This window comes from Ambystoma mexicanum, chromosome 5p (assembly GCF_040938575.1).
Source record: "Ambystoma mexicanum isolate Mex_15411 chromosome 5p, UKY_AmexF1_1, whole genome shotgun sequence".
NCBI lineage: Eukaryota > Metazoa > Chordata > Amphibia > Caudata > Ambystomatidae > Ambystoma > Ambystoma mexicanum.
In genome coordinates, this window is record NC_090930.1 from 722,760,870 (window position 1) to 722,775,809 (window position 14,940).

The 14,940-nt window shown below is 43.9% G+C and overlaps 1 protein-coding gene across 2 annotated transcripts in view; it reads right to left on the bottom strand.

Annotated features, from left to right (window-relative positions):
* Positions 1 to 358: 358 nt before the first annotated feature.
* The window catches only part of LOC138481152 (ETS-related transcription factor Elf-1-like), a 621,807-nt gene continuing 607,225 nt past the window's right edge, over positions 359 to 14,940 (bottom strand). For both annotated transcript variants that reach the window (XM_069613090.1, XM_069613091.1), the window contains one exon: positions 359 to 11,040. In XM_069613090.1, coding sequence (XP_069469191.1) covers positions 10,314 to 11,040 — 727 coding nt within the window. In that variant the 3' untranslated portion in view covers positions 359 to 10,313. The remainder of the gene's footprint in view (positions 11,041 to 14,940) is intronic.

Here is a 14,940-nt window from a genome sequence, read left to right on the forward strand (position 1 = left end):
AATAGTTACTGGCTGTTGTCCTTTTCTCATCTCTTCCATCTTGGACAGCACACATGCAGGTATACATGGACACCATGCGCACACGTGCATGCGTGGTACTGTTACAGGCCTGCCCAACTCAACAATACTCGGTTATGCAAATTTGGATACATTCAGCACAGTGGGAACTTCGTGGGGCTTCTACATCCACTTTTGGCTCAAATTTGCCTGGTCATTGGAGCCACTGGTCTTGTCACAAACATAAGTATGCAATTTCTAATAATCCCTTATTGTTGCACCATTGTGAGGTGGAACTAACATTAGCACAGAATTGATCATTACAAATTTTCATTAAAAAAAGCGGCAAAAAAAAGGAAAGTATTCTTTCTTTCTGAAGATGGTTTCTTTTTTATGAAGCAACAGGAATGTTCAAAATAATTTCTATACAAGAAACATTTATGGGACACAATACAGATTATAATTCCTTAACGCACACAAGTAAATAATGCCCGTATTTTGGAAAAACGTATTTGGCAAGGTTTTTTGAGCCAAAGCAAGTAAGCAGCATTTTCAGTGCAGTCAAAATGTCAGGAGAAGTCATCAAGCCTTCCACTCCTTCGCTGAACGTGTCTGGATTTCACTTCTTTATTAAACAAAAACTGTGCTAGAAGTAAATAAAATGCAATGTACATATAACAACGGTAACTTTTAGTAGTTTCCATTCTAATCCATCAACATTACTCTGAGACAAGGGTCTGCAACCTTCAGTGCTCTAGATGGTTTTGACTAAGACTCATATGATACCTCACCATTAACTATGCTGGCAAAGGCTGATGGGATCTGTAGTCCAAACCATCAGGGACAAAGTTAGCAGATCCCTGCTCTGCAGCAACACCAACTATTCACAAAGGTTTGTTTTAAGTAAATTGAAGCTGGATCATCATACCTCTTAGTCCAATTCAGTCTACAAGCAGGAGCATGTTTCTTTTTTTAAATTTACCGATACTTTGGTAAAAACATGATGAATTTGCAGATTAAAATAAGTCATTATGACACAGCCATATAGAGAACAAGAGAGGTAGGGTCACAGAATGTCAAACCATCATGTAAGGCTACTGATGTTCTGCTCCTTATCTTCAAGGGACGCTGCACCACATGATCGTAAAACAATAAATACTTGAAAACCAAACAGAATACAAATTTCCAGTAAAAGGGGTTAGGGGCCTAACTATTATCTAACTCGTTTTAAAGATCTTTTCTACTGGGTAAGTAACAGCATGGGACCAAAAGATCAAATAACGAGTAAGACGCACATAAAAAGACCCGAGAATCAACAGACAGTGGGTTTTGAGATGATCAGCAATTAATGTTGCTTTTAAAATTATTTACAGCTCTTGCATTAGTAATAGGTACTAGTTTCACATTTCTCAAGGTTCTTTACCAGTAGTAAAATGTAACTAGCTTACAAATCTAGAATCAATAAAAGGTAAATGCTGCTCTTACGAAAAAGGTCAAATTTACAATTTTGCTTTCTGAAAATGTACAAAAATATTTTCTTTTACAAAAAAAGAGCATATGCAGTGTTCTTTTAGTTTGCTTCAAGTGTCCCAGTTGTGTTTATGCTGGTGGACTGGTCCTTCTTGTCTAAAGAGCATCTCCATGACACCTCAGCCGAACTGTGTAACAGAGTGCTATTATAATGTTTACATTATAACAAAAACCACATACATAATACATGGCATAGGAATCTGTTGAGGTTTGTCTCTCCTGGCTGAAATACGTTTCGGCTCACTCAGATGAAAGGATCAACTGTATGGACCACGAAGACCAGAGTCATTGAAATAATTAGTAGATCCTCCATATGACGGAAGAAAAAGTAGGAATATAATTGCATATATGTTTTAAGAATGTCATCCATCTCTACTGCAACTGTTTTTTGTTTTTTAAAATAAAATGTGCTCTCTATTTTCAAATAAATATGACATTTAACATTTTGGGATTTGGTATACATATAAACAATATATTATTTGTATTCATATGCAAGCGAAAATCTAAGAAGGATTAGCCTACTTCTTTATCTCAAACAAGAACATACATATCTTCGAATGTAAACTTTACATTGGATGCCAGCAGACTTGACCTATTTAGAGGGTACAATGTCATACCATGGTTAATTGAATCTAGTTCTGAGGAAAAGACATCTTTTGAACACTACAGCCGAGTATAAAAATGAAACTGATGCCTTCGATATGCCTGAAACATTAATTTCTTTGGAACATTTTAAAGCACACTGTACACCACCAAATGTATGTTATCACTAGGGATCAAGAATGGCAGGAATGGAAGGCACGTATTACTGTTGAGGATGCTTACAGGGGAAAAGAAAATGTGTATAGCCTTGCCGAAGGAGGCGTGGTCCTCCATGGCTCTGGTAGATTGATGGAATAAGTTCAAGATGAATGCCTCAAGATCAGAAAGGGCATACTCAGACAGTATGTTGCAATGAAGAGCTATGTGGTGAAGGTTAGTTTAGGAGGCAGCCAGGTTCCGAAATGCTACTTGGGTCTCTCAGATGAAGGGACAGTCTTTTTTGTAGTTGGGCTACAGACAAACTTGACACAAACTTAGTATGTCAGGCGCTGGGAGCTAGTGTAAGAGTAGGCTACTACTAACATAAGTAAAGGAACGATTGGAGTAGATTTTTGCCAGTGCACACCTACAAAAATAGGTGATTACTGTATTATTTTCCAGGGCAAGGACGACATTGTCATCTAAGTGGAAACTTGGCCCCAGCGTTCAGGAGGACGTAGCAGAGACAGGGATGCGCATTTCCTGCCAGTGAAAGGCAAAGGCATTCTTTAGTCAAAAGGTAAAAAGTAGTGCAAACACATATGGAATACCAAACCCGCAAGTACAGGTGTCAATAGTTTGGCATTTAAGGTACTCGCTAGAAGCAGAGCACTAATGGAGTGCAAATTATTGGAGCCGTAACTACAAGTAAGCAACTGAAAAAAAGCACAAATAAAACAATGAATCAGATCGGAATTAAATTGTCCTATATACGATATTGTAAACAAAGTACTCATTAGGGGGCAGCTGGTGATTGCTTTCAATGTTGTTCACACACCACCAAATATCAGTCATATAATGGCCGTTTCTAAAACGATATTGGAGAAAGATTTTACTGCATACATCAAAATTGGTTTCTTGAGGAAAAAATTCCACAACATATTTTTCCTAAAAATGTACAGTAATTTCCCTGTAAACGTACTTCATAACTAGGTAATCTGCTTTAAAGTCACTGTGAAAACAAAAACGAGTGTCTGTGAAAACGATAGAACTGGTGTTGACTGTGCCTGTATTATAGCATTTCCCATTAGGGACACGGATGAACCTTGCCCGCAACCACCATTTCCTATTTGCCAACATTCTGTAGCAGCAAGAAAAAGCATAGCTCAACTGTTAACACAAAGGGAGGACAGCCCAATAATGTTCTGATAAGCAATGACTCTCAGCACAAAGGGAGACCAGCCTAATAATGTTCTGATAAGAAGCGGCATCGCCAAGTGAGAACCACTTGATTCTAACAGCCATCACGGAACTGAAAACTTCATGGGGAATAGCGATGGCAGATCTGAGGACTGCGCTAGAAACCAAGATAGATACGGTGGGGATAGAGGTCAACTTGTTGAGGCAAGATGTGAGAGCGCTTGCGGAGAGAACTATTGGCCTAGAGAGCGCGGTGAAAATCAACACGGATACCAGCACAAACAATGCCAAGGAAGTCCACATATTGAAGCAGCAGGTGGCCAACTTGGAGAACCAAGCGGAGGAGGCCAAAGGAAGAGCGAGACGCAATAATATACGTGTGGCCGGCCTGCCGGAGGGGGAAGAAGGCCAAGACCCCAGGGACTACGTGGAGAACATGATCATACAAGAAATAGGAGCAAGCAAGCTCTCCCAGGGGTTCGCAGTTGAACGTGCACATAGGGCACTGATGAGGAAACCACAACCCACAGCCCCTCCGAGGGCAATTATAGCAAAGATCCTTAATTACAGGGACAGAGAGAAGATTTTGGAATTCTTCTAGAAAGGAGGGATGGTAACAAGAGCGTCTGCGACCATCACTGCATACCCGGATTACACCATGCTGGTACAGAGACAGCGCTACAGCTATGTGGCGATCAAGAGAAGACTGCGCACAGCTGGATTTAAATATATGCTTTTGTATCCTGCAAAACCCAAGATTTTTCACAAAGACAAGGCGTACCTTTTTTGATACCCCAGAGGCTGCGGCGGCATGGCTGGACGCAAACGGCTGTCCGGAACAAGATGAGGAGCCAGGCCGGGATGAACACGATAAGTGATTATATAGACATGTATGATAAATGGCGGGCAGGGGGTGCCGGGAGTGGAGATGGCAGGAAAGATAACGATGGCAAGGCCAGCAGTCATAGTGATGGGACATTGTAACATGAGACATTTGAATATGTGGGACTGGAATATAGACAGTGCAATGCAATAAGGCGGCTTTAGGGGCGCTTGACTTGATTAGAAGAAAGGAGCAACGGGATGGAGATACTCTATCCCCAAGATGTAGAATAGTAGGACCGCCACTAGCGCAATATCTCCCTGCTGGGCCGCGAGTACGGCAATAGCCAAAAAGGGCTAGATGCGGGGGTGCCTGAGATCCAGGGATGGAGCTGGGGGTCAGTTAGAGGGGGAAAGTTGGGGAAATGTTGGGGAGTGTGATGGGTTGGGAAGGGAGGAGGGCGGGGTTGGAACGGTTGGGGGAAGTTTAAGTTGGGGTACGAGCCTATATCCTGAAAAGACGAGACATGGACTGTACTTGCGGAGGGAAGAGCAGGAACCTAATATGTTATGGGAGACCTTAAAGTAGTTACCTGGAATGTCAGGGGGCTCAATAGCTATTTAAAAAGAAATAAGGTTATGATGTACCTGCGCAGGCAGAAAATAAACATAGCTTTGCTGCAAGAGACTCACCTAACGCAGGAAAAGATGGCAGTGGTCCGAAAGAAGTGGAAGGGGACAGTCGTGGGCGCATCATATTCAGCCTATACCAGAGGGGTGATTACCTGGGTCGCACCGCATGTCCTGTTTCAGTTGCTGCACTCTACGGTTGAGCCAGATGGGAGGATGGTAATAATAAAGGGGTTAGTGGAAAATAAGGAAATATGTATCATAAATACATATGCCCCAAACCAGGACACAGCGGCATACTTTAGAACCTTATATGGGAAACTCAGCATGAGCCTCGGGGCGGGGGGGGGGACGGTGGGCGGTGATTTGGGGTGGAGACTTTAATTGTGTATTGAACCCGAAAATAGATCTGATACCTACATAGATAGACCCACCCCAGCTGCCAGGACGTTGCAGTCTCTGTTAGCGGATCTCGGGTTAGAGGATGCATGGAGGTCACACCATCCACAGGATAGACAATATCCGCACTATTCAGCCCCTCAGAACCTACACACTAGACTGGACTATGTGCTCGTCACACATGAACTAATGACAGAAGTAGCGCAGGCAGAATACAAAGCGAGGGTCCTCTCAGACCACTCATCGTTGATACTAGTATGGCAATAGCAACCCCCGAGAGCGAAGATACTGACATGGCGCCTCCGAGCAGAAGCGTTGAAAGATAATATTTTTAGGGAGGATATGAGAGAGGAAATAATAAGCTATTTCGAGATCAATAATGGTAGCGTGGAGACAGCGTGTATGCTCTGGGAAGCCTTTAAAGTAGTAGTGAGAGGGATAGCCATAGCTAAGTCCAAGGGGCTACAAGGAGGGATTTTGGCTGACCTACAAGAAGCGGAAACGGAGCTAGAAACAGCACTGAAAAGGGGAGGTAACACTAAGGCAGATAATGAAGAAATACTAAGGCTGCAACCAAAATGTGCAGGATACTGGGAAAGGTTGTGCAACCTCAACTATAAAAAATATATAGAGAGGCAGCATGCGGGGGGACAAACCAGGGAGAGTCCTGGCATGGTTATACAAAAGCGAGACTCCCAGACCCACAATCAGAATGATAGCGAAAGATGATGGGTGTATAGTAGACACTCAAGAGGGAGTTAATCAGGAATTCGCAGATTATGACCGTATCCTGTACAGAGATGCGGAGGACAGCGACAGCAAGGAAATAAGGGAAACTCTGGAGGATATTGGATTGCCGCAAATCAGCCCAGGAGAACGAGAGGAGCTAGATGCACCGATCACTCTAGAGGATTTGGAAGAAGTAGTGAGGCAACTAGCCACTAGTAAGACCCCGGGGTCTGACGGACTCCCCAGCAAATTTTATAAGATGTACAAAAATTAGGTTCTCCCCCCGCTCCTAGAGATGCTAAATGAGGCATAAGAAGTTGGAAGACTATCAGAGTCCCTAAGAGAGGCGATTATCATACCACTAACCCAATAAGCCAGGTTGTGAGTCCGGCACCTACAGACCCCTGTCGATGTTGAACCAGGACAGTAAAATATTGACGGCGGTCCTGGCAAACAGGATGAGGAGAGTCATTAATAAATTGGTACACCCCGACCAGACAGGCTATGTCCCCAATAGGAACATATCCAACAATCTTAGGCGACTCCACCGAGTCATTGAACATGCAAACGGGGATGCGGGCGAGATGTCAATAGTTTCGTTGGACGCAATAAAGGCCTTTGACTCGGTCAAATGGCCATGGCTGATTGCGGCCCTGACCAATTATGGAATAGGACCGGGGTATCCCAGGTGGGCCAAGCTATTGTATAGCGAGCCGCTTGCCAGGGTTAAGACAGGAGCAGTGATATCAGAGAGGTGGCAGCTCGGCAGGGGCAGTAGGCAGGGATGCCGTTGTCTCCCATGCTGTACATCTTGGCCTGGAGCCCCTGGCGATATACCTGAGGCAGCAGTATGACATAATAGGCATCACCATAAAGGGGGAACTGCATTTAATTTCCTTGTACGCTGATGATATGTTGTTGTATTTACGCTACCCTGAGGAAAATCTCCAGTATGTCCTGGAAGTGATGGAGCGATTTGCAAGGCTTTCAGGCATAGCTGTGAACCCCAAAAAATCTTGTGTATTTCCACTGGGCAGGTATAAAGGGATCCCGTTAGAGCAGCTACCCATCCTGCAGATACCATGGGAGGTCAGCATGTTCCGATATCTGGGAATAGATATATATCATACGGTGGAAGCAGAGCACCAACATAACACTGAGAAAGCTATTAAGAATATTGAAAACAGTATGAAGTTCTGGGTGAAGCTCCCCTTGGCGATGATGGGATGAGGGGCAATGCTTAAAATGGTGGTCCTGCGGAGACTGTTGCACTATTTTGGGAACATCCCATACTTGATACTTAGGGGATTCTTTGTCAGAATAAACAGCATATGCAGGGAATTCCTTTGGCATGGGACAAGGAATAGAGTAGCCCTTTGGAAGCTACAAAACTCACATGAAAAAGGGGGTATAAAATTACCCAACTACGAGATTTATTATATAGCAAGACAACTTCAATATGTAGCTAAATGGCTCTCTGAGGAGCCAACCTCGGAATCCAGGCTGTTTCGCTTGGACTGTGCCCCATTCTTCCTAAAAGAAATAATGTGGTTGCCCAGATCTGATATGGAAGGACGCCCAAGGATGATGACACTTGGGTGGGAGATATGTCAGAGAACCTGTCAGATAATGGAGAATCCATCCCTGTGTTCCCCGCAGGTTCCATTAGTCGCTCTGGCTGAAAAAGACAAGCAACTAAGACTAACAATTAGGAAGCACTGGGAACCTGTGGGGATAGCAACAATGGGTGACATGTGGCAAGAGGGGAGTATAAAGGACTTTGAGGGGCTGGTGGCAGAAACGGGGTTGCATATGGGGAAGTATATTACATACCATAGGGTGGTGCAGCGAATTAATGAGACATGGTCCGAAATAGTACTGGCAGATGAACCGTATGCCACTATAGACATAATATATGACATAGCAGAGGGGGGACATGAAATATCTAGAATATATGAGCTCATGAGGACCAAAGCGGGGAAGGAAGTGGTACAGCTTAGACAGGACTGGGAAGAGGAAGTGGGTACCCCAATGAGTGACGGGATGTGGGAGCGTGCTCAAGGATACCACAAGAAAGTGTCAAGAAATGCTAGATTACAACAGATACAATTATACATAACTCACATGGCATATATGACACCCCAAAAGATAGCCAAATTTAAAAATGCAGGACGAAAGTCTTGCCCCAAATGTGACGAAGAAAACGCCGGAATGGTACACATGTTCTAGTCATGCCCAATAATAGAGAGATTGTGGAGAGAAATAGCACATAGGATGGAGGAAAAGGGGATCAAAATGGTGGTGGACACAGTGTGGACTTGACTGTTAGGAGGGTTTCCTAGATCACGTAAACTCAAGCATGTGAGCAAATTGAAAGACCTGGCGTATGTATTAGCAAAGAGAAGAATCGCTATGGTGTGGAAGGCATGCCATAGACTATAGAGAATAGAGAATATAAGTATGGTGGAAAGATCTACAGAAATGGGCAGAGGCAGAAACTGCAGTATGGCAGGAAGCAAGCAATGTTGGGGGGGGGGGGGTGAAGAGGCTGGAACCTTGATAGCTTGGAAACAACTAATAGCTGAATTATTTGGGCTCACGCATGATGAAGCAAGTGACTGGGATCAAACGGAAAACATTGAAACGGAATCCCTACCGCAAGACGGAGACACAACATGAGGGAAAGTAGGCTCGTGGGAATGGGTGAAACAGTGGATATGGATAAAATGATGTGTATTCACATATGCACTGTAAGTTTGGTTTGTGTTGGTTGTTGAAATAAAATCAATACAAATTTTTTTTTTAAATGTTCTGATAAGAAATCATCTGTCTGTATTTTGTACACTCTCTGCAATATCTGAGGGCCAGGCTTTTTTCATTGTACTTCCCACATCAGCCTTTAAGTTTCCTTTACGGCAGAGCCAACTCTTGCAATTTGTTTATGGGTGTGGGGTTAGTTGGGCTCCAGTCTTTTTAATGAAAGACGTAATTGGTTAATTAGTCCCTATATTAATGGTTAGGTATTTGTATTTTGGTTATTAAGTCGGTATTCACATATCACTCCTAACACCAGTTCTCCAGAGAGAATTTGCTGCAAACCTCGTCATTGTATGTTTCAGTTACAGTGAAGTAAATACATGTAAACAAATAGTCACGTGGGGATCATGTTGAATGTAGAGCCTCCAAAAGCAGAGAATAGCAATGGGCTGGAAAACATCGGTGAGACCAGTGGCAAGAGTCTGGTGGGGGGACCTGTTAAGATGGGCTAATGCAGAAACTACACTATGGTTAGAAACCTCCAGCAATGATGAAGAGCAACGAGTAAGAGGAGTAGATATGTGGAAACAGCTCATAGCTGAGTTGGCCGCCTCTGAACATAACACTTTAAAAAAAAAACGAAAAATAAAATAGTCATATGTACAGCAAGCAGGCTCAGAGTGGCCTACAGGGCAATGCCCAAGCGTGGGGCCTGAAAGTCCAGTTTGACGATTGTGTTTACTCTCTAGATGGCAGTTTTGACCAATGTTAATGATCCAGTGTGCTTTAAAAAGTTCATTACGCCATAATTTGTCTGAGAAGTCCCTGGGGGAGTATTTTTCAGAAGAGTTCACTATTAGTTTTGCAAATGTGGGTCTTTTTTCTTTTGGTGCCTGGGTCTAGCCCTAGTCATACTGACTGTGCATCTGAATGCTTGGTTTTCTGTAATTTTGGGGAGGGGGTCGGTGGTTGAACTGTGTTGCTATTCTGAAACAATAATATACCTTATCATGAACCTACAGAAGCCATAAGTGCACACATATCAATACATTGAAAGATACACCTAGCTTGCACCCTACATCCGATTGAAGGCATGACATGAAAGCGATGAAAAGCACAGTAAACTGTAGGCAAATGGAATGTCTGTAGAGATTGAAAGAGAATTCAGGACCATAGATAACTATAGAGAGAAAGTCGATTCGAGCCACCGCTCATCGGAATAAGGCAGGAAAACATTATTTCAAAATACAACACATGCTTTCAAATTTATGACAATGGAAAAGCCAGTGCATAAAAGGATAACAGTTACATAATCTTATTATGAAAACACATCCTTTGTAAATTGTGCTGTACTGGCTCGTTCCAAACATTCACAATTAAATAACCTATCACAGTCAGGAGATGCCTTTTATTGGGTTTGCACTTCCTTTGCCTGTCCTTCTGTGGGAGGGTGCACTGCGGAAGAAGGCACTGAAAATAAAGGGATTTGTAAAGAAGCTGATTCAGTGCTACTGAGAAGTTATTGGGGCTTCCAGAAAGTTTCCATGCAGACTAAGTCCAAGTTCAGACTGTCGAAGGACTGCTGAGTCTGTATTTAATTCTAACTCTGCTACCGGGGTCAGACCAATATTTGATTTACCTATATCCTCGCAGTTGGAAACCGTCTCTGCTTTAATTTGAATCATTCTTGTTTCTTGGGAATTGTTAATAACAACGTTGTTTAGCTGGTGATAGTTTAGGTTTGGCAACCTGCTTCCTTCCATTGAATCGTTCTTCAGTTCTGTTTTTCCCACTGCATTTGATGCACTTGAAAAAAAATGCTGATTGTACAGGGCATCCTGCACCTCTTCCTTAATGCACTTCCCACTAGGCTCTCCTGCCCTAATGACAGTAGTGATGACTGTACCAGGATGTTGTGCAATCACAGATTGGCCATTGAGTGCCAGCATCTCGGCGAGGCTGTTGATGGAAAACTGTGAATCTGCATTTAAATAGGATTTAAAGTTGCTATCAGTCGACGTCAGACTACTCATGAACAATTGATGACGCGGCGGGTCTTGTCCTCCATTTGGAGTGGGGAAGGCAGGTTGAAGAAAAAGTCCTTCTTGGATTTCATTTAGTTTTTCGGTAGATGGGTTGGTGTCATGACCCGGCCTTTCAAAAGTTGCAAAAGGGGCAGGCTGGAGAGTCAAGGTCATTACTTCCTGTGAACCTGAGGATGTCATCTCTGGAGAACTGCATAAATGAAAGCAAAGTGGATATTTTATAATACAATATACAAGATCGCATGACATATCTACTAGGTGGGAATGTGACATTTTTCAAAACTAGTTTGAAGTTGTAATACACAGAGGGGTGGTTGCTCACATGTTAATTGGTTACCTTTTTAGCAAAGTATGAGCATCTTCTAATTCCCCCAATCTGAACTCCAGGATTCCAAAAATGATGTCTTCCACCATAAAAACATGAAACAAGCTCAATGTATAGGAGCAAAGGCACATGATCCAAATAAGCACCCTACCCAAATATAGGTGATCTCAAAGGCCACCGCAGTTTCTTTCGAGCCCAACCCTGTTTGGGCTAATTTTGAGTATGAGGAAGGAGATACAATAGGTGAAAAATGCACTGATTATATCTTGAAAATGAAATCCATCCAAACATTGCATCAATTTAAGTTAATCAAAACATGATTTATTTTATGCAATTTCATCTCATCAAGAAAGGACTGATTTTTTTTAGATGCATTCCAGCATTGTGTGCCAAGACCTGCCTTTCAACAAGACACAGGTTCTAAGCATGCCAGTGTGAAACCATGCTAAAATAATTTGTCCTCTCCTGATGGCGTCTATATCTGTGAAGCATGTGTACACTTGTAGATGGACTTGAAGGGCGTTAGAAGTGGCCAATGGGCAGTAGGGGATGTTCGCTTGAGAGAAGAGCACCATAGTCTTATAACACGTAGCAGAGTATATATGCGTTCGAGCACACATAGAAATTCAGCATCCCGCACTTTACACAATAACAGGAGCAAGAACCAAGCCCAGTGAGCAGCATTCCACGGCCTGTTACTCTCAGTGACCCAGCCCACGACCCTTCACCTGGCATATTTTAGTCAATTTGTAATGCTGCCAGATAGGCCCGGTATTAGCACGAGATATCGTTCGATCTGGATGTGCGTGGCAGAGTACTTCTATAGAGCAGGTCCTCGCAGTTCTCTGCCATGGTTAGGTCCAACAACCAGTTTTGTCCCGATGGTGGGTTAGCCTTTTTCCAATGTTTCAATGGTATTGGTCGTTTTGACCGAATCTAATGGTTCGGATGAACCATTAAGTCTAAAAATGCTACAACCAAAGGTTCGAACACCAAAAGTTCGATCCTTTGGTGGTAGCATTGTAAAAATAGGTCACTACTATAGTATAGTGTATAGGGGTTGAGGGCACCCCCGCAGGCTTCCATTAAAAAAATTCTAAGGAAAAAAGGACCCTGCAGCGCCGGTTCCCGATCACAGAAGTGAAAGGGAACTGGTGCCGCAGGGACCCAGCGTGAAGAAGAAAGTAAGTGGGGTTTGTTTATGTTGAGGGTGTGGGTGGGGGTGTGTTGTGTGTGCGAGTATGAATGTGTGTTCGCATGAGAAGGGTGCAAAAACTTTTGGTAGTTCGCACCTTTCTCATGCGAACGTTCCGGCCGCGGCAAATTCAGCCGCGGTCGGATCACTTAGAACCGTTTCAATATACAGCACTTTGCAATAAGATACCCAAAAGTCCCAAAAGCTCTAAACCTCTGCTCTGGGACATCCCCCCCAGAGCCCAAACAAAACCTCCATGGGAGATTATGACAATGTACGCTTAACAATTGCTGATAGAGTATCACTTGCTTCCAAAAATCCTGTAGTTTATTAACAGTTACACAACATATGTAGATGATCAGTCCGCTCACCCTTACATCGCGGGTACCTATCATCTTGTTACGGTTAGATCGCTTGACATTTGTTGGGGGTGTAATACAATCTGCTCAGTATTTTGTACTGGATTAACTTGAATCTGGAGTTGAGGGATACAGATTTAGTTAAGGAGCAAATGTTGCCCAACTCTTCGTTGGAGATCGCAACCTCCAGCTCTTCTGCCCACCTTTGCCTGGCCGGGGCCATCCGCCAGCTAGATTTGTCCACTATCATCCCATACAGTGCCGCCAGTATTCTACGACACCCGAGGAGTTGGAGATAAATACCAGGAATTAATTGTCTGAAGGCTCAGTAGGGTATATCTCCCATCATCTGGACACCGCAGTTTATAGTACTGTAACATTTCTATCAATGTGCCCGTTTTCAAGTCTGCATAGTAATAAACTTCCCTTTTGGGAAAAGGTCCCGTAGTGCCCAGTAACGCCGTGTCCCCCATTTCCCCTAGAATGGGCCATCCCATGTGGGGCCAAGCCCAGGGAACCTCCACAGTGGCAGCCATTTGTAATAAGGATAGACAGCCCCAGTTTGCTGAAATATGGTGTGCCACGCTCAGAGTAGGGTGTACAGGGTCAAAGGGGCAGTTGTCAGCATACGCAGCATCAAGCACCAGGGTTCAAATGTCAGCTTTGCTAGCCGACAGACATTCTAGTCGGACATTTGGAAGAGTCCCCTCTGTCCCATACCAATGTGATGCAAACTGCGCTTGAGCCACTAGTCAATATTTTCAAAGTTGGGTGCAATGAACCTGCCTCTATCATACGGTAGTGCCATGTCTATCCATTTCTTTCAAACTGTCCTGGCAAGCCACCGAAACTGCAACAATGAGTCATGGAGCCTGTTAAAGTAGTCCTTGCCCAGCCATATGAGTACATTGCCGAACAGATAGAGGAGTTTAGGAAGGAGAATCATTTTCACCAATGCTAGCTTGCCAGCCAGTGAGAGTGGACGTTCCGCCACGGGAGTAGTTTATAAGAGACATATGTCTCATGTGCTTTATAGTTGAGGGCAAGCAGAGATCCCTTATACCTAGTCAGCTGAATCCCCAGATATCGGAAGCTATGCTGTGCCCACTTCAGCGGGTATGTCCCATGGGGCCTAGTCATGCAGTCTGTCAGGGGCAATATTTCGGACTTTGAATAGTTGATCGTGAAGCCTGATAATACACCAAATTCCGTGATGTCTTGTATAAATGGGTCGAGATTTTCACAGGGGTCTCTGACGTATAACAGCACATTATCGGCGTATAGGGAAATGATTTCCGGGGTTCCAAATAATCTAATCCCTCTTCTCCTATGGCATTCCCTAACCATACTGACCATGGGCTCGATGGCCAGAGGGGGCAGCCCTGGTTTGTTTGTCTCCCCAAATGCAACGGGTCAGACAATTGCGAGTTAACCAGTACCATGGCTGTGGGGAGCGCATATAAAAGCTTAATAAATCGGATCATGTTCTCCCCGAGCCTGCATTTATCTAGAATAGCAAACATGTATTCCCATGAAACCATATCACAGGCCTTCTGTGTGTCCAATGCGATAGCAGAGACCCCCGGCGTTGAGCAGGACAGAACATTGAATAGCCTGCAGAGGTTCAGTACATTATACCTCCCAGAGATAAATCCTGCCTGATCACTATGCACCAGGTGCGTCATGAGGGGGAGCAATCTGTTTGCTATAATTTTAGCGGAAGATCTTGGTGTCCACATTTATTAGTGACAGCGGCCTGAACGACCCAAAGTCATTAGCGGGTTTGCCTGGCTTCCGGAGGATTGTTATGGTGGCCTTGCAAAGTGACTTTGGCAGGACTGAGTGGATCAATGCCTCCTCCCATACAAGTGGGGAGTCAATAGTGCCCTGTATATATTACATAATATTTGGCGGTCAATACATCTGGACCGGGGGCCTTTCCCTTGGGGAACTCTCTAATCACTCCATGATCTCTTTGATCGTGAGTAACGTGTTAATCTGCTCCCTAGCGCCTGCCAACAGCCTGGACAGTGGAACACCATCAAGCAGGGTCTCAATAGCTTGCATCCCATGAAGTGAGGTGGCCAGATACAAGGATTCATGAAAGCACCCAAATATAGCAAGAATCTCTCAGTTCGAGTGTTTACTTTCTCCCTGCTCGTCTAGTATCCAGTCTACATAAGGGGGGCCACGCTCAGCCCGTATCAGCCG